General features: G+C 40.7%; 1 protein-coding gene and 1 long non-coding RNA gene across 3 annotated transcripts; one reads left to right on the top strand and one right to left on the bottom strand.

Moving 5' to 3' along the window:
* The first annotated feature begins 17 nt into the window (after positions 1-17).
* LOC124873414 lies at positions 18-4,908 on the top strand. The gene is made up of 3 exons (XR_007039516.1): positions 18-1,094; positions 2,932-3,759; positions 3,863-4,908. It is a non-coding gene; the product is annotated as an uncharacterized LOC124873414 (long non-coding RNA).
* A 1,896-nt stretch (positions 4,909-6,804) lies between these two features.
* On the bottom strand, positions 6,805-19,861 carry LOC124874315 (placenta-specific gene 8 protein-like). Of its 2 annotated transcripts, XM_047375638.1 has the most exons (4): positions 19,811-19,861; positions 7,798-7,910; positions 7,548-7,711; positions 6,805-7,472 (listed from the first exon to the last, which is right to left on the bottom strand). In XM_047375638.1, the coding sequence occupies exons 2-4, from the start codon at positions 7,862-7,864 to the stop codon at positions 7,257-7,259; spliced, it is 447 nt and encodes a 148-aa protein (XP_047231594.1). In that variant the 5' UTR covers positions 7,865-7,910; positions 19,811-19,861; the 3' UTR covers positions 6,805-7,256. The 2 variants fall into 2 exon arrangements, with proteins under 2 accessions (XP_047231594.1, XP_047231595.1); XM_047375639.1 differs by lacking the exon at positions 19,811-19,861 and having other exon boundaries at positions 7,798-9,516.
* Positions 19,862-20,322: the final 461 nt, after the last annotated feature.

Genomic DNA, 20,322 nt, shown 5'->3' with positions numbered 1-20,322 from the left:
CATGCATTGAGTGAATTGCAATAATCCAAACAAGATGAAAGGAAAGCATGAATTAAGATTTCCATCTAAGGACGAGAAATAATAAGGCTAAGTTTGGCAATATTTTGCAAATGGTAGAAACAGGATCGAACCAGAGATTTGACATGATTTTCATGTGTAAAGCCTGAGTCAAAGGTTATCCCAAGGTTTTTAACAGAAGATTTAGCCAAAATCCAAGAGGCTCAAGTATCTACTTTATCTTTCCAGTGTATTTATCTGGTGCAATAATGATTGTTTTGGTTTTTTCTTTATTTAATTTCCCCATCCAGCGCTTAATTGACTCCAGTCATTTTAATAAAATGTGCAGTTTCGACACTTGTTTTGGAAGAAAAGAAATATATAACTGGATATCATCTGCATTGCAGCGATAGGAAATATCCTTAAAAAATGACAGAATAGGACCAAGACTAAGCAGATAAAGCAAAAATAACAATGGCCCCAAAACAGAGCCCTGTGGAGCACCGAATTGAACAGGACAGTAATGGGACCTGTAATTAGATGCAGCCAAAAAAGTTGATCTATCAGTGAAGTACAAAAACAACCATCTTAAAGCAGAACATGAAATACCATCTTAACACCTCAACCTATTTAACAGGGTTGGGTGGTCAAGAGTATCAAAAGCTGAAGTCACGTCTAACATAACCAGCACAGAACATTTACATGTATCACTCTGCATGAAAATATCATTTGAGACTCTAAGAAGAGCCGATTCAGTTGAGTGGGATTTACAAAAACCTGACTGAAAATGGTCCATAAAGCTATATTGGACAAGTAGTTAGCTGCCTGACCACAACCATCTCTAAAATCCAGGAAAGGGAGCTTTGTGATGGGTCTGCAACTGCTAAAGAGAGAAGGATCCAAATTTACCTTTTTTAAAAGTGGGTGGATGACAATACTCTTCAGACAAACAGGTACCTGACCAGAAGCCTAAGAAGTATTTACTATAAGTACAGTAGGACCAATGCACTAAAAAACACTCTTAACCAAGATGGCTGGCAGAATGTCAGGAGAGCAGGAAGATGCCTTCATGGTGCTAACAAGCTTAACCAACCCAGGTAAGGTTACTAGCTGAAAATGTTCTGAAATAGCAAATCATTCTACCTTTTTGATTGTTTTCTGAGACCTTGGACACACTGCAAGTGGAGCCCTGCCTCTTTGTTAGCTAAAACATGTGGTAATCAGCAGTCTGAAACAAGCTGTTTATCTATAGCCTCCATTGTCCAATCTCCCAAAACTCTTAAGATTAGAACACAATAAAATATTGACTTTTGAGAGGTTTCACAAAATCAGAGGATATCAAGCTACTATTTGAAATGGCATAGCAAAACATTTTCATTATGTTTTGATGTTATTAATACGGTTTTGACATGAAGCTGAGAATAAAAGTAACTGGCTCAGTTCAGAAATGACTTGGAAGGGAAAGCTGACTTTTAAACCTAGTTGTATGTATCATTAAAGAAACTTACAACTAAATTTTCAACTTAAATTTTCTCTCTATGAACTAGTTATGTTTGTCTCAGTTTATTTTCAGTATTTTTCTATTTGTTTTTTAAAAGTGACTTTCCTTCTATTTGTCACTAGTTTTATGTCTTTATGTGTGATTAGTGATGCTGAGCTGAAGCTTTCCATTCAATTGGCCCACTCATGAACCGAAACTTTATGATGCCTCATTTGCTCTACTGTTCTATCAAATGGACAATAAATGTAAAAACCAGCTTATCTACAGTGTTACAGGGCAAAGTGGAAGTAGCAGAGTAAATTTGGTTAAAGGTTGCAGCAGTACCTTTCTTAAAGATGTGTTTTCTTATAATGTCTGTGGTTAACTGAATGATTTGATTATGCTTTCAAAAATAACAGAAAAGTGGTCAGATAGGGCAACATCAGTTACAGTCACCTTGGAAATATTTAGACCCTTAGTGATGATCATGTCCGAAATAGATCCCTGTTGGCTGTTAACCAAAATTTGTAAGAGTGTCACATAGGTCTATTACACTTTTGTCTTCGGGATTGTGAATGTTGAAGTCTCCCACAATAATTAAACAGTCAATAATTAAACAGTCAATAATCAATACATATCACAGCTGAAAGCTCATTAAAATCACTGAAAAAGTTTGTTTTGGACTTAGAAGGCCTGTAAATATTCAAGAACATGGTTTGGACCGGGCTGTTTACCTTGAGAGCTATGTATTCAAAAGAGTCAAATTTGCCCAGAAATACCTTTTTACATTTTAGTGAATCTTTCAACAAAGTGGCCACCCCTTCACCTTTTATTTGCTGTCTGCTCTCACAAAGAAAATTGTACTTCAGAGGTCTTGACTCTATCAGAATGGGAGCTTCATTAAATTCATGTAACCATGTTTCTGTTACAAATATGAGATCAAGATTATGGTCAGTAATGAAGTCATTGATTAAAAATGATTTTGACAGACATCTAATGTTCAATAAAGCCAGTTTATATAACTTAGTGGCTGATATTAACTCTGTGTCTGGTTGTACCTGAAAGTTTATGGTTTTTAAGTTTGTTTATTATTGTCTTTTATCCTTGTAGCTTTGTTCTTTCTGTCACGTATAAGCACACAATTTTACAACTATCTCCCATCAGGGGCCCAAGTTTTTCCTGGAAATGATAACTTTACCACTGGGGCCCAGACTGTATCACAGAGAATTTATTTGAAGGTCCTGATTTGAAGGAGATAGATTAGGAGGTGGTGGGGCTTTGCAGCTTTTGGAAGATGTTGGTTTAGTAGCAGGGCCTAGTAAGGTAATATTAGGAATGATAAATAAATTATAATGAATAACCATGAATACAAAGTAAACAAAATTACATAAAATATAGTAGCGAATTATTTAAATATATACTAACTGCAAAATGCTTTCAAATAAAAATCTCAGGTTTGCAAGCCCAATGGATAGACAGAGTGCGGTGGTCAGGGGACAGAAACTGGGTCAGAGCCGGGTAAGCAGAGACAGACAACAGGATCTGAGGAGGAGGCTTGAATCGTTGGTCAGGGCACAGAAACAAGGTCATGAACGAGGATTCAGACAAGCGGATCCGAGGGTTTGGCAGAGAGCAGTAGTCAGGAGGCAGAAGCAAGGTCGATGTCCAGAATTCAGAAGCCAGTGAGATATCCCATGTGGGCAAGGCAGAGCAGAGGAGAGAAATTCAAGCGGCAAAAACAAGATTGGGATCAGGCAGGCAGACAAGGAAGGAACGCTGGACATTTACTCACACGATGGCTTTCCATAATCTGGCACTGTTTGTCTGTCAGTGTGCTGCTTATAAAGCCAGGTGCAGGTGTAATGTGACGTAGGGCTTGACCTGGAAAACATGGAACGTAGGGTGGATTTCCATGGAGTGGGGTAGTTGGAGGCAGACTGCCATCAGGTTTACTACTTTGGAAAGGTCCCACAAAACAAGGCGCCAACTTCTTGCACTCCACACGCAGGGGAAGATCTTTGGTGGAGAGCCAAACCTTCTGACCAACTCGATAGGCTGGGGCAGGAGTGCGCCTGTTATGGTGTGGTGTGATTGACTGGTTCTGTGTGTGTGTTTGTGTTTGTGTGCATGCTTGTGTACATTTGTGAGTCTTCCTGCTGTTCAGCAGAACCTCGGTGATGGGTGTGGCACCAGCTGAACAGCGCACCTGTGGACAATCTCTACTGCTGTGCTTAAAAGGAGCGGCTGGACAAACATTCCCTGCCTGTTGGTCCACGCTGTTGGTAACCTCAAGCCACTCTGTTCTCAGTTAAACTCCAGAAACTCGGTCTGACCAAGCTTCTAGCAGTTTCCTGTTCTAAACCCGTTTTGTTGCCTCACTCCTAGGTTTGGCCGACGACCTCCTTTCCGGGTTCTCGGCGTTCATGTGGAGGATAGCTCTTCCTTTGAAAGATCCGTCCTCCAGAGGTTAGCTAACTAACCGATCCGCTCTGAGCACCTGCCTGCCCACTCACTCACCGAACCAGCCGACCCTCCGAACCGAAAACAAAGCACATGGATCACCTCAAGAAAACGCCCCACCATAAGCCTGCCTCAAAGATACTCCAGAAACTTAAGCCTTCCTCGTTTTCTGTCAATATCCAACTCACTCCCTTCGGAATAGTTCTAACCCATCTCTCCTCCACAGAATGATCCAGATCCTGTTTACAGATTCTCCCTTCTAGATACTCAGCAAAATAAACTTGTTGAAAAAATGTCTTGTCCCTGTGTCTGAGTGTTTCCACATGTGGGTCAGGAAAATACCCAGCCATATGACAGCGCCGGTGATTAGCAGCCCTGGACTGCACTTCAAACATTGCGGTCATGGTTCTTCTAGTTTTTTTCCATATACGTTGGCACCTCAAGGCAGCAGCATGAGCAGACAGAACCTTGGCCTCCCTTTCTTGGAGGGTGAACACCGGTGGCTGGAATCCATGGACGATGTAGAAAGGGGATAGACCAGTGGTGCTTGATGGGAGAGAATTGATGGCGTGCTCCACATACGGTAAGTTGTGCGACCACTTAATAGGACCGGCGTCACAGAGGATGTGGATCTTGGTCTCCACCTCTTAGTTTGCCCTTTCACATTGTCTATCAGATTGAGGATGAAAACCAGAAGACAAACTGATGGAGACTCCCAACATTGAGCAGAACTTTTTCCAGAAACATGAGATGCATTGAGGACCTCTGTCTGAAACGATGTTTGTGGGGAGACCATGGAGACAGAAAAACCTCACGGGCCAGAAACTCCCCCATCCCTCATCTGAAGGGAACTTTTGAAGAGAAACTAGGTGTACCATCTTGGAGAACCTGTCAACGACAGTGAGGATGACAGTGTGACCATTAGATGAGGGCAAACCTGTGACAAAGCCCATCGCCAGGTGAGGCCAAGGGTGTGACAGAATGGAAAGTTGTTCGCAGCAACCCCGAGGGTGGGCGTCTTGAAGACTTGGCTTGATTGCACTGATGACAGGCTGCAATGAATTCTTTGACGTCTTTGGTCAAGGTAGGCCACCAAAACTGGGACTGGACCACCTGTCACTTTTTTTTTATTTCAGGGTGACAAACAACCAGACTTATGGCAAAACATAATTACCTTTTGGATCAGGTGGTCCGGTACAAACTGGCAATCTCCTGGGCATAAATCCGGGGAAGGATGGCTCTGGGTGGCGTCTTTGACCGCTTTCTCCAGATCCAGCATAGTGATAGAGAGCCTTATACAACCTGGGAGAATAAAACCTTCCACACCACAGGTCACATAATCAGATTTTTCATGAATTCTGGAATGCGCATCAGGTTTAACATTCTTGGTTCTGGGTCTGTAAGACAGAGAGAAGTTAAAAAGTCCAAAAAATGAGGCCCACCCGGCTTGCCTGGGGTTGAGTCTCTTGGCCGACTTAAGGTACTCCACATTTTTGTGATCTGTCCAAACAATGAATGGTTATTTTGCTCCTTACCGCCAGTACCTCTAACTCCTCCAGGGCGAGCTTGACAGCAAGCAGTTCTCGGTCCCCCAGATCATAATTACACTCTGCCATGGATAGTGTCCTTGAAAAGAATGCAGATGGGTGAACACAACCATCAGTGGATCTTAGGCCGAGAATAGCACCTACTCCTATTACAAGCATCGACCTTCACAATAAATTATCTCTCAGGGTCAGAGGTGAGCAAAACTGTGCTGTGGTAAACCGAGACTTTGATCTGGTGAATGCTTTCTCAGCCTGATTGTGAAGACCGGCATGGTCAAAACAATGAAGAGTATGTAAACAAGCTATGTTTAAACATTCTGATGCTGTGTGACAATTTATTTAATCATGCTATGTTTACTCATCTCTGAATCCAAACTAAATTCTATCACCGGTTTATTTCTCTCTATTGAGTACTAGGAGCATTTGCTTTTTCATTTTTTTGGTGTTTTGCAGCTCTAAGAAGACAGCGTCACACCTAGCAACAGGGTCACCCACACCTCCTTACTAAGATAGGATTTCTGTTGTCTCCTTCTGTTTGGATCTGGTTCAAAAAAGTTCTGCTTTGGTCTCATCTGACCAGATCACCTTCTTTCACATGTTTGCTGCGTCCCCTGAATGGCTTGTGGCAAACTGGAGAGAAAAGTTCTTTAGATTTTCTTTCATAATTCAGCAATCTTGCAACTTTTCCTTAAAGGCCAGATTTGTGGCGTTGCAAAACTGTCAGCTTAACAGATCCTCCCACGTATCCAAAGTTATCATGGGTTTCTTGGCTACTTCTAGGGGTAAACCAGTACTTGTCTGGCTTGTCAGTTTAAAAAGATAGCCCTGCTTTGAACCTCTCTACAACTTTATCTCTGACCTATCTGTTGTCTTCCTTGGCGTTTGTCCTGCTGTTTAACTAATGTTCTCCAACACATGTCTGAGGCCTTCACAGAATATTTGTATTTATCCTGAGATTAAATTGGACACAGATGCTTCTACAAGATGGCTTTCGGAGGAAACTGGTGGCTCTTGATTTTATTAATGATAAAAAGCGAAAAATGGCTGAATGCATATGAATATATCACACATTTCTGATTTTCATTTATTTAAAAATTTGATGTCATGCAATGTTTTCCTTTCCCTTCACAATATTTTATAGTGTGTCTTTATTTTTGCAAGGCACTGTATTGTTCTTTTTTGTGTTAGTCATTCGGGTGACGTTTTAATTCTATAAAGTGTATTGTGTTGTTTTGTTGTATGAAAAGTGCTGCAAATGAAACTTTGATTGATTGGAAAAGAAAACACTGAAAAAGATGGATTCAAAAATGAGTCCCACAGTAATATATGTATTGTTGTTTATTGACTTAAATATTTGTTTAATTTTCTGAACAAATTTATCAACAATCAATCTCTTACCACAGAACGTTTTCATGGTTAAGGGACCGTAAAGAAATCTTCACTTCTGTTTCAGTGAGCAGGTTATCCAAAAGTATAGCCAAATGTTATTTTAAATTACATCATCTTAAATTTACATTTACTTATTAAGAAAACTTTCTATAACAAATCATCATATTGTAATTATTACCATAACCTAAATAATACAATAAACCAGAAGTTTAAGGGTATTTCAAAGAGTTATTAATTGACACTTATTTAAATGTTTTTATCTGTTTCTTTTCCTACACAACTGTAAATTGTTTAAAACACATTGACATTTTGGAATCATGATTCAAAAAGATCAAGGCCTTGTGTTTCATAGGTTGGATTAGATTAAAGAGCAAGCCCTTATATTAGCCTGAATCCTGGATGACTACTGGCTGGCAGATATTATTGACAGGAGGAGGCATCATCATCATCACTGGAGCAGGCTGCATGTTGACGGCAGTTGGAGACTGTGCACTGATGACCACGGGGTTCTTCTTGCGATGTTTTAACTCACGATACATCTGACACCAGGACAAGCTCGTACAGCACCAGGAAATAAAAATGTCTTTACAGAGGGAGCCCTAGGAATGCACAAGTTAAAATGGTCTTACTGTTAGTATGATTTTACATTGTATAAACATCTAATCTTGCCTTACCTGGATTCCATATTTGTATCGCATGGCAACCCTCAAGGACAAGGCAGCAGGAGGTACACACCCAAAATAACCACATTTATCCAAACAGTGGAGACAGCGGTGCTCTCCAAAGTTTGTGGAAATCTTCTTGGCGAGGCAAGAGCTGCACCAGTAACCACAGCAGACTAAAAAACATAAATACACTAAAACTGAGTGATCAATGGATGCCCACCTTTTTATTTATAGCAGATTTACAAAGTTTGACTCTTACGTGTACTGGCATCATCAAAGCAGTCGAGGAGACCACTGTTCCAGTCTGTCAGGGGTTTCTCTTCCATCTGATGTTAGAATTCAGACACAAACTCTGAACTCACCCAGTAAAATCTGTGTATTCCAAGATTCAGAGTAAGGAATCAATACTCAGTGTTGAAAATCCTACCCTATATCCTTTATTTTGTAGTTAGTAATCTCGTCTACTACTTGTATGTTTTCACCTCTTCAAGATCTGCAGGATCACCACAACGTTTAACAAAAAATGGTCAACAAATTGATTTTGTATGTACTATTTGATGGTCAGTTGACCTTTAAAGAATATATTCAGTATATTTTAACAAACCTGAACATTTAGTTGGGATATTACTACAGAAACAAGTCTTGCTTTTTAATTTCTCTAAAACAGAATATGCAGGAAACAACTTTTTAACCTGAAAATGACTATGGTGATGTGCTCTATTTGAACGCTTCTGTTCGCTGTCTCCAGATGTTCGATAGTAATTACCATGGATCTCTGAGATTCATTACTAACTCTGACACATCACAAACACATCTGAACATTCTGATGAGGAGGTCATCGGTGCTGAAGCTACTCCCTCTCCTGCTGAGACATTAATATCCATAAGTGGCAACATCTATTGGAGCTAAGTATCTCCTGACGTACATGGCAGGGCAGCTGCTGCAATAGCATCAAAATGACCCCTGGTATCAAATGCCAGGGCCTCAATGAAAAAAAAAAAAATTATGCAACTTCACACCAATGTCCACTCTTCACAAAGATGCAGCTGTGTCATCCTGGAATATAACAAAGTGAACAAACTAGACAAGCTGACTGCCTCCTCTGCTTGCCAGCAAATGACCAAGAGATTGCCACTGGTTGTCTTTTACAACATCCTCGATGTGGCTGCATAAAATGCATTTGTGTTGTGGACCCACATTCACCAAGGGTGGAACTCCACCAAAAAAATAAGTGTAGAATGTTTCTCCAGCTAGGAGCTAGAAGGTTCCCTTGTCAAGGTGCACATTGAGCAGTAGGAATAGGTGCCCCTAGACCCAGCCGCTGCATCTACAGAGCTTACCAGGCATCAGTTCATGCCCACAGCCCTGCCTCAACATCAACCAGAAGACCCACAACCCCAGTAAGACCACATCATTCTGAAAGTAAGAGATGTCATGTCTGCCCTTGCAATAGGGACAGAAAGAAACAAAATGTGCCTCACTTGCAAAAAAAGCTCTGCAAAGAATACTAAAAACGTCACTTTTTGCCACAAGCGAGACTTTTTATGGACCTAGTACAAACATGTTGTGTTTCTACTGCAAAACATAGCTCTGCAAAGAACACACTGTCACTTTTTGCATCTGAAAACACAAATACACCTGTATGTTCTTAGACACAAATTTTCATGTTCACGGTGAACAGTGTAACCAAGTGTAAAAAAAAAATTGGATAGTAAATAATTGTTTTTAGGGTATTTTATGGCTGATTTAAGACAAAATCGATACATTAACATAAGAGATATTTACAGAAAGCTAACACAATAAGGTTGAGATGCTGTTTTGGATATGTGCCACTGGAAATTGTCCAGTTGTTTTTCTCAGAGAGATCTATCGTCAGCTCTAAGATCCTCTAATAATGGGGCATTGGTGTTATTTCATTGCCACACCCACTTCTCCCCCATCCTGTCAAATACAAGATAAAAGGGAACAACTCGGTAAGAATTACAACAGATCTCACCTCTGCCTCTCCCGAGGAGTCCAGGCTAAATGGGGGATTTACCACGATAAGGGAGGCTTTTCCAATTGGCTGGTCAGATAACAACAGAATAAAGCTGATTGAGTGATGATTATTGATCTCTTTCTTTGTTAAATACAGTTTTTTATTACAACAATTTGGCATTGCTGCCAGGATTTCTTGACAGAATTCTACTGAGCAATTGTTCACCGTGCATGCATGGGTTCTCCAGCTTCCTCCCACAGTCCAAAAACATGACTGTTAGGTTAATTAGCCTCTCTAAATTGCCCTTAGGTGTGAATGAGTGTGTGCATGGTTGTTTGTCTCTGTGTTGCCCTGCGATAGATTAGCGACCTGTCCAGGGTGTACCCTGCCTCTCGCCCATAGACTGCTGGAGATAGGCACCAGCTCCCCCGTGACCCACTATGGAATAATTCAATTCAATTCAGTTTCATTTATATAGCGCCAATTCACAACACATGTTGTCTCAAGGCACTTCACAACAGTCAGGTACATACATTCCAATTAATCCTAACCATTGAACAGTGCAGTCAGGTTCAGTTATTTATTCAAATTGGATAAAAAGTTTTTCTGTCTAAGGAAACCCAGCAGATTGCATCCAGTCAGTGACTTGCAGCATTCACTTCTCCCGGATGAGCATGTAGAGACAGTGGACAGTCACTGGCGTTGACTTTGCAGCAATCCCTCATACTGAGCATGCATGTAGCGACAGCGGAGAGGAAAAACTCCCTTTTAACAGGAAGAAACTTCCAGCAGAACCAGGCTCAGTGTGAGCGGCCATCTGCCACAACCGACTCGGGGTTTGAGAGAACAGAGCAGAGACACAAAGAGAACAAAAAAGCACTGATCCAGGAGTACTTTCTATGGGAAGGAAAAGTAAATGTTAATGGATGTAGCTCCTTTAGTCGTTTCACCTAGAAAGAAAGAACAGATGAACTCTGAGCCAGTTTTCAAGGTAAGAGTTTGAAAAGAGAGCACATAGTTAGTTACAGTTAAGCTCATTCAGTAGCTATGTCTAGGAGAGAGAAAGGGTTAAACACTAAAAGACAGGGCTATGTGGATCATCGGTAGAGGGTGAGTATTAAGTTGTTGCCAGCTGAAGCTTGGACGATGCCCCTCTCCAGAAAGGTGTCACAGGTAGACACAGAGCCAGGCCAGGTGTAGCTTCTAGGAAGAGAAAAGAGAGAACAAGGTTAAAAGTTGAAATAACAGCAAATAATGCAAAATTGGAGAGTAGTGTGAGAATGTACCGTAGAGGGTGAAAGTGGTCATTATGTCCGCCAGCAGCCTAAGCCTATAGCAGCATAACTACACAGATAGTTTCAGTTCAGATTATTTAGTTAAACGGCGCTTATTTACAACAATGTCGTCTTAAGGCACCCCACAAAGGGTCCCACTGATGGTCATTGTTATACTAAAAACCACAAGGATTGGGATACCTCCCTCTGTCAGACTGATTATAACCATTGGAAAAGAGAAGGGGTCATACAGGTAGCAGAAATGGAGGATGTGTTTGCACCTCAAACATAACTGAGCCGGTTAAGGCTAAACCTGACTCCCCCTTACTCCAACCAACAGGGAGGGAGGAAGGCTCCCTCCCTGATAAACTAAGCCACTCTAACTATAAGCTTTATCAAAAAGGAAAGTTTAAGCCTAGCCTTAAAAGTAGACAGGGTGTCTGCCTCACGGACCAAAACAGGGAGCTGGTTCCACAGGAGAGGAGCCTGATAACTAAAGGATCTGCCTCCCATTCTACTTCTAGAGACTCTAGGAACCACCAGTAAACCTGCAGTCTGAGAACGAAGTGCCCTGTTAGGAACATATGGAACAATCAGATCTCTGATGTATGATGGAGCTAGATCATTAAGGGCTTTATATGTGAGGAGGAGAATTTTAAATTCTATTCTGGATTTAACAGGGAGCCAATGAAGGGAAGTTAAAATAGGAGAAATATGATCTCTCTTTTTAATTTTCATCAGAACTCTTGCTGCAGCATTTTGAATCAGCTGAAGGCTTTTAACTGCATTTTGTGGACATCCTGATAGTAAAGAATTACAATAGTCCAGCCTTGAAGTAACAAATGCATGGACTAGTTTTTCAGCATCACTCCTGGATAGGATATTTCTAATTTTGGCAATGTTCCGGAGGTGAAAGATTGAAATCCTAGAAACCTGTTTAATATGGGATTTAAATGACATGTCCTGGTCAAAAGTAACACCAAGATTTTTTACTTTATTACCGGAGGTCAATTTAATGCCATCTAGGTTAAGTGATTGACTAAGCAGTTTCTTTTTTAAAGACTCCGGGCCAAAGACGACAACTTCTGTCTTGTCTGAATTTAGAAGCAAAACATTTTCAGTCATCCAACTTTTTATATCTTCAAGACATGCTTGTAGTCTATCTAACTGGTTGGACTCATCAGGATTTATGGATAAGTAAAGCTGAGTATCATCAGCGTAACAGTGAAAATGTATCCTATGCTGCCTAATAATTTGACCTATTGGAAGCATATATATAGTAAAGAGAATTGGCCCAAGTACTGAACCCTGTGGTACTCCACAATTAACCCTGGCGTTTGAAGATGATTTACCATTTACATGAACAAACAGGAATCTGTCAGACAGATAAGATTTAAACCAGCCTAGCGCTGTTCCCCTGATCCCTACAGCATATTCCAGCCTTTTCAAGAGAATATTATGGTCGACTCTATCAAATGCAGCACTCAGATCTAACAGAACCGGTACAGACACAAGTCCATTATCTGAGGCCATAAGAATATCATTAGTGACTTTCAGCAGAGCTTTTTCAGTGCCATGATGAGCTCTGAAGCCTGACTGAAACTCTTCAAACAGGTCATTGCTGTGTAAATGCTCACACATTTGATTAGCAACTATTTTCTCAAGAATTTTAGATAAGAATGGAAGATTGGATATAGGTCTGTAATTTTTCTAGTCATCTCAATCAAGCGAAGGTTTCTTAAGTAAAGGTTTAATTACAGCTAACTTAAAAGCCTGTGGTACATATCTATTTACTAAAGATAGATTAATCATATCTAAAATGGGGCTGGTAATCAGAGGGAACATTTCCTTAAATAATTTGGTTGGGACTGGGTCTAACATACAAGTTGAAGGTTTAGATGAAGCTAATATTTCTGATAACTCAGGACGCTTCACAGGATCAAAACAGTCCAAACACAAATCAGGTTCTGCAGTTATTTCCAATGTTGTCTCACTTGCTGAGGATGAAGTAATCATCTTCGGGATTATGTCAAAGATTTTCTTTTTAATAGAATCAATTTTATTTAAGAAGAATCCCATAAAGTCATGGCTGCTAAGAGCTAAGGGAATGGATGGCTCAACAGAGCTATGACTGTGTAAGTTTAGCAACTGTACTAAACAGAAACCTAGGATTATTCTTGTTCTCTTCTATTAATGATGAGAAATAAGCTGTTCTAACTTGGCGAAGTGTCTTTTTATACAACAGTAGGCTATTTTTCCAGATTAAGTAGGAATCCTCTAGGTGTGTAGAGCGCCATTTTCTCTCCAATTTTCTAACATTGTACTTTCAAGTATGCAGCTCTGAATTAAACCAAGGAGCTAGCCTCCTATGAATGATTACCTTCTTTTTCAAGAGGGCTGCATTATCTAATGCATCACGCAATGATGAAGAAACACTATGAACAAAAGAATCAATTTATGAAGGGGCAGAAACAGAATTATTGCCCACCTCTGTGTTTTTCAGTGATAATGAGGAAATTAAAAGTGGTACAGATTCTTTAAAGGTTGTTACAGGATCGCCTGATAATGATCTACTCTAATGAAATTTTCTTTCAGGTGTGGAGTACTCAGTTAAAATAACTCAAAGGTTATTAAGAAATGGTCAGACAGGACAGGGTTATGAGAAAATATTGTTATGTCTTTACACTCAATGCCATATGTCAGCACAAGGTTCAGAGAATGAAGACAAAGGCGGGTAGGTTTGTTAATGTTTTGTGCAAAGCCAATTGAGTCTAAGATAGCATTAAAGGCTATATTTAAGCTATCACTTTCAGTGTCAACATGAATGTTAAAATCCCCCACTATAATAACCTTATCTGTATTCAACACTAAATCAGATAAAAGGTGTGAAAACTGATCTAAAAATTGAGAGTAAGGGCCTGGTGGACAGTACAAAACAACAAACAGAAGAGGTTTTAGTGCTTTGCAATTTGGAGGAGGAAAACTAAGGATTAAATATTCAAAAGAGTTGTAGCTATTGATTGGTCTGGGACTAATAAATAAATCAGACTGAAAGATGGTTGCTCCTCCTCCTCGCCCAGTATTTCGAGGAATGTGAAAATTTAAATAATTAGTAGGAGTTGACTCGTTTATAGTAACATAATCCTCTTGCTGCAGCCAGGTTTTTGTGAGGCAAAATAAATCAATCTGATTGTCACAAATCAGGTCACTAACTAGCAATGTCTTTGAAGAGAGAGATCTTATGTTCAGTAGGCCACATTTAATTGTTTTATTTTTCTTTTCGGTCTGAGTTGTGTTTATTTTTATGAGATTTTCCTGATTTCCTCCTTTTAGATTATTTTTTAACCTATTCAATTTTGGCCGTGGGCCAGACACTGTCTTAATAGGGTAATGGGTGGGTAGCAGTACAGAAGCTGCAGAGAGGAGTATTAAACTATGACCCTGCTTCCTGGTCTGAACCCTGGGTTGTCAGAGTTTTGGAGAACTAATAAATTCGGCCAGATTCCTAGAAAGAAGAGCTGCTCCATCCAAAGTGGGATGGATGCCGTCTCTCCGGATCAGACCAGGTTTTCCCCAAAATGTTCGCCAAATGTCAATGTAGCCCACATCGTTTTCTGGACACCACCTAGACAGCCAGTGGTTGAATGACAGCATGCGGCTAAACATGTCGTCAGATCGGGGAGGGGACCAGAGAAAATTACAGAGTCCGACATTGTTTTGGCAAACTTACAAACCGAAGCAACAATAACTTTGGTGACCTCCAATTGACGTAACCGGGTGTCATTACCGCCAGCGTGAATAACAATCTTAGTGAATTTACGCTTATCCTTGGCCAGCAGTTTCAGGTATGATTTGATGTCGCCCGTTCTGGCCACTGGCAGACATTTGACTATGGTCGCTAGTGTCTCTAATGCCACGTTTCTGACTATGGAGTTGCCAATTACCAGAGTTGGCTTCTCAGTGGGTGTGTCGCTGAGCAGGCAAGATCTGTTAGAAACGCAGACGGGTTGGTGGTGACCTGTGGGCTGGGATCTAGGACTATGCTTTCTATGTACCGTCACCCAGCCGGCCTGAGGTTCCGGCTGCTGGCTACGGGGCCTCGGTTATCTGCTGGTTTTTCAACAGCGCGGAGCCGGGCCTCCAAAGCTACAAAAATGCTACATTTATTACACGTACCATTATCACTAAAGGAGGTAGAGGAGTAAATGAACATCTGACACAGAGAGCAGGAGACAGGAGGAGACTCAGAGAGAGAAACTGCAGAACGGGTAGCCATGGTGGAGCTAAAGCTAACGCTAAGCTAGCGACCCCTTACCACTACTAGAAAAACCGTGTAAGACACAGAGAGTCCCCAAACATTAAAAGCAGCAACAGAAAGTAAGTGTTTTAACGTGCTTATGTATTATAACAAGTAAGAGATATCACAGTAGAGAGAAATCAGGTCAAACGAGAGAGCCTTCACACACCAAACAATTCACCAAGTGCTCGTACTCGTCGTCTTCCGCTTATCCGGGACCGGGTCGCGGGAGCAGCAGACTCCCATACGTCCCTCTCCCCAGACACCTCTTCCAGCTCCTCCGGGGGGAGCCCAAGGCGTTCCCAGGCCAGCCGAGAGACATAGTCCCTCCAGCGTGTCCTGGGCCGTCCCCTGGGCCTCCTCCCAGTGGGACGTGCCTGGAACACCTCCCGAGGAAGGCGTCCAGGAGGCATCCGGTATAGATGCCCGACCCACCTCAACTGGCTCCTCTTGATGTGGAGGAGCAGCGGCTCTACTCCGAGCCCCTCCCGGATGGCTGAGCTCCTCACCCTATCTCTAATCAGATTTTTAGATGAATCTCAATTCACCAAGTGCAACAGCGAGAAACAGGAAGTGACGTTACCCAGAGCTCCAGCAGGGAATAAGCAGTATAGAAGATGAATGAATGTCTAGTAAAGGTAGTAATCTTTTGCATGTATACATTTAGAAGTATGTGCACAAACGTTTTGCTAACTATGCCTATTGTTATTAAATTTTACTGTTTTGCGGGAGATCTTCCTGACACCTATAGACCTCAGCGATTGAGCAATTTAAGTAAAGCTTTGTTTTGTTTCACATAAAATTTAGCAAAACTTGTAACTCATCAATCATGGCCTCCATATTTGGATACAAGCCAACAGCAGCTGTTTCTTCACTTTCAGCCTTATTTAATGTTACAAAATCCACACGGTGAAGGATTCATTTAGATCCTGCTGATGTTTGTGGTTGGTGTTCTTCTTTGCTGTTGATGCGTTTCTTAAAAAAGATGGAGTTCGTTAGATGCACAAATATCCTTTTTGTAATTTGATCTTTAAACAACCATCCTACCTTTATGACTGTGTTACGAGACCTTGGACACACTGCCAGTGGACACCTGCCTTTTTGTTAGATAAAGTAGGTGGTAATTAGCAGTTTAAAACAAACAATTTTTTTACAGCCTTCATGGTCCAAGCCAATCTGTCCCAAAACTCTTAAAATGAGAACACAATAAATTATCGACTTTTGAGTGGTTTCACAAAATTACAGGATATCATGCTACTATTTGAAACGGCATAGCAAAACATTTTAATCATATTTTCATGTAACTAATCAGATTTTTAGATGAATCTGACTAGGAAAATAGTTTCAATATAATTGTATTAGTTCAGAAACCACTTGGAAAGGGAAACTGAAATTCGGCTCACTTTTAGACCTTATTGTATCAGTGAAGATATAGAGTGTAGGGGTTGGCCTTATACCACTAATTATTCTATTTATTTAGAGCAACATCTGTCTTTTATTTACTTATTTGTGTATTGTTGGAAAAGAAAAGGAAAACCAAAAAAATTATCTGTCTCAAATTAGGTTGTGAGTTCTTTACCTTTTAATTGATCTATGTTCCACACAATTATGAATACTGAAATCATTCAAATTAAGATTAAATATTTATTTACAACCACTTCACACTCGGCTGCGAACCGCCCCAGCGCATCCTGTAGGTCTTGGCTACAGGGGGCAAGCAGGACCACGTTATCTGTGAAAAGAAGAGACGAAATCCACTGGTCCCCAAACCAGACCCCCGTCGGCCCTTGGCTCCGCCTAGAAACCCTGTCCAAAAAAGTTATGAACAGGACAGGTGACAAAGGGCATCCCTGCCGGAGTCCAATATGCACTGGGAACAGGTCCGACTTAGTGCCGGCAATGCGGACCAAACTCCTGCGCCACTTGTACACACACTGGATGGCCCCTAATAAAGGGCCCCCTATTCCATACTCCTGGAGCACCGCCCACAGGGCATCATGAGGGACACAGTCGAATGCTTTCACCAGGTCCACAAAACACATGCGGACCGGTTTGGCAAACACCCATCAACCCTGGAGTACCCTGTAAAGGGTAAAGAGCTGGTCCAGTGTTCCACGGCCGGGACAAAAACCACACTGCTCCTCCTGAAACCGAGGTTTGACTATCGGCCGGACTCTTCTCTCCAATACCCTGGCATAGGGCTTACCAGGGAGACTGGGATGAAGATCAGCTTCTCCAAGTCCGAGGTCATGGTTCTCGACCAGAAAAGGGTGGCTCTTCAAGTGTGAGGGGAGTTCCTGCCTCAAGTGGAGGAGCTCAAGTATCTCGGGGTCTTGTTCACGAGTGAGGGAAGAATGGACGGGGAGATCGACAGACGGATCGGTGCGGCTGCCGCAGTAATGGGGGCACTGTGCCGGTCCGTTGTGGTGAAGAGAGAGCTGAGCCGAAAAGCGAAGCTCTCTATTTACCGGTCGGTCTACGTTCCTACCCTCACCTATGGCCTTTGAACTTTGGGTCATGACCGAAAGAACGAGATCCCGGATACAAGCGGCTGATATGAGCTTCCTCCGTAGGGTGGCCGGGCACTCCCTTAGAGATAGGGTGAGGAGCTCGGCCATCCGGGAAAGGCTCGGAGTAGAGCCGCTGCTTTTTGTTCCACGTGAAATGCTGCAAAACTTGTAACCCATCAATCATGGCATCCATGTTTGGATACAAGCCAGCAGCAGCTATCTCCTCACTTCCAGTCTGATTTAATGTTACAAAATCAACACTGTGAAGGATTTTCATTTTTGAAATTAATCTGACAATGAAATTGTAATTTCAATGTAACAGAAACCACTTGGAAAGGGGAAACTGAAATTCTACTCACTTTTAGACCTTGTTGTGTCAGTGAAGATATAGAGAGTAGGGGTTGGCCTTATACCACTAATTATTTTATTTATTTAGAGCAACATCTGTCTTTTATTAACTTATTAATTGTTGGGAAAGGAAAGCCACAAAAATGATCAGTCTCAAGTTTTTTTTTATTGATCTACACTCCACACAATTATAAATACTGAAACCATTCAAATTAAGATATACATATTTATTCACAGATTTGAAACCACAGTTGTAACTCTTCCTTCTTTCTTCTCCTGATCTGCTTCAGCCAGGAGTAAATCATGGGGGCTGTTGGCCTTTAGCCACCCTTTCTTTGATGACTCCTTGCTCCAACCAAGCTGGGTTTTCTTTATTACCACCTAATGTGTAAACACACAGACTGATTTAGAGGAAGAGGTTAACCTAGAAACGGCATGCATTGTTCTCCTGTCCCAATTTGGTGAGCCAGTGCAGTTGTAGCCTCTATGTCCTGCTCTTAGCTTACAGGAGTGGTACCTGGCATCTGCTGTAGCCCATCTGCTTCAAGCTTTGACATGTTATGCATTAAGTAGTGAGAGTTATAGGCCACATGGGCAGGTAATTTTACCAACATGTTTCTCCTGACTTGCAAAAAATGTTAAGTAATAATGATTATAATTTTTTATATTTCTGGGTTGGGAGAGCAAAAGATTAGGGTGATGGCAAGAACGCTTTCTAACCTCAAAAGCGTGGAGCTCATCACCAAGCATAACTTGTCAACATTAAAAATATGCAAAAAGCTGGTCAGCAATTATAAGACCTCCGATTGCTGCTAATTAATATTTTCCTATTGATTTTTGAGAAGGGAAGAAATAACTTGGTCATTTGTAATTTATAAAAATCCAATCTTTAATGTCTCATTTCCTATCAGAGACAAACCTCTTGGTTGAATAATCTAAATCTAAAATCTAATGAATTTAAAATCTGTGTGTAAAGCAAGGTAATTAAACAAAGCTACAGAAAGTGAAAGTTAAAGCAGGCCAACATGATGGATTGAAAATATCACTCTAGAAACCAGGAAAATGAAAACTCTTAAACATTTCAACCACAATCTCATTAGATTTTAGAGCTGCTGTGCTGCAGGGCATTGTCCGTCTAATTTTGCTTGTTTTTTGTTGTTTTCTTTTAAAACGTAAATATCTCTCACTTTTTCCTGAAGAAGTCAAAGTGATGTTACAAATTAAAAGGGCTCCCGCAACCTAAGCAGAAGATGTTTAATCAGGCTAAAGACATTTCCTCTTTAAGTTACTGTATTGGTCACATTAACAAATTGATGAATTCCAGTGTTACGATCATTTCCATGGTGGCATGTGAATGAAGTTTGGTGTGGAGAAACTTGACTGGCCTGCACAGAGTCCTGACCTCACAGACAAATACTTTTGGCAATTTATTGTATGTTCTCCTTTCATGTCATCACTTTCACTTCTTTTTGATTTAAAGTAATTAAAAAATAGATGAAAATTAAAAGACAGAATGTTTTTGACAATTTTTTTAAACTACACAGACATCTTTATATAGAATATAAAATTAAAAGTTAACATCACCTTATCTCTGATCCTTTCTATTTCTGACTCGTCTTATTGACCTTAAACCGTCTGACAGAAATAGAGCTAAGGAAGATAACTAAATCTTTTAACAATCTGAGATTCAAAGTTGCAATATAAATCTATAACAATAGCATTCAAAAAAACTATAACAAATAATTAAACACCCAGCATACTTTATCTTCATTGTCTAGTAAAGGTAACAATATTTTGCATGTATACATTTAGAAGTATATGCAAGAAAGTTTTGCTAACTATGCAAATTGTTTTCAAATTCTTACCGTCTTTCGGGAGACCTTCCTGTAAATGTTAGCGATTGAACGGTTTAAAGTAAAGCTTTCCTTTCTGGTTGCACATAAAATGCTGCAAAACCTGTAACTCATCAATCATGGCATCTACATTTGGATACAAGCCAAGCAGATGTTTCCTCCCTTTTTTCAGGCTCAGTTTGATGCTGCTGATATCTGTGGTTGGTGTTGCTCTTTGCTGTCTGTGTCTCTCGAAACGTAACTTTATTTATATAGAACCTTTCAGGATAAATATCACAAAGTGCTTCAACAAAGAAGAAATACACAAGATACAATTAAAGAAAAGTTTTTAGCTGGTCTTTAAAGGAAACCACTGAGTCTGCTGATCTCAGAGTCAGAGAAAAGGAGTTCAAAAGTTCTGTAGCCACAAAAGAAAATGCTCTGTCTCCTTTAATTTCAATTTTGTGTGGGGGACAATCAGCAGATCACAGGACCTCAAGGCCCTGATAGGGGTATAGTGATGAATTAGATCAGACATATACACT

The sequence above is a fragment of the Girardinichthys multiradiatus genome, chromosome 9 (assembly GCF_021462225.1).
Source record: "Girardinichthys multiradiatus isolate DD_20200921_A chromosome 9, DD_fGirMul_XY1, whole genome shotgun sequence".
NCBI classification, from domain to species: domain Eukaryota; kingdom Metazoa; phylum Chordata; class Actinopteri; order Cyprinodontiformes; family Goodeidae; genus Girardinichthys; species Girardinichthys multiradiatus.
Note: the sequence above shows the minus strand (reverse complement) of the source record. Positions and strands in the feature narration are given on the sequence as shown.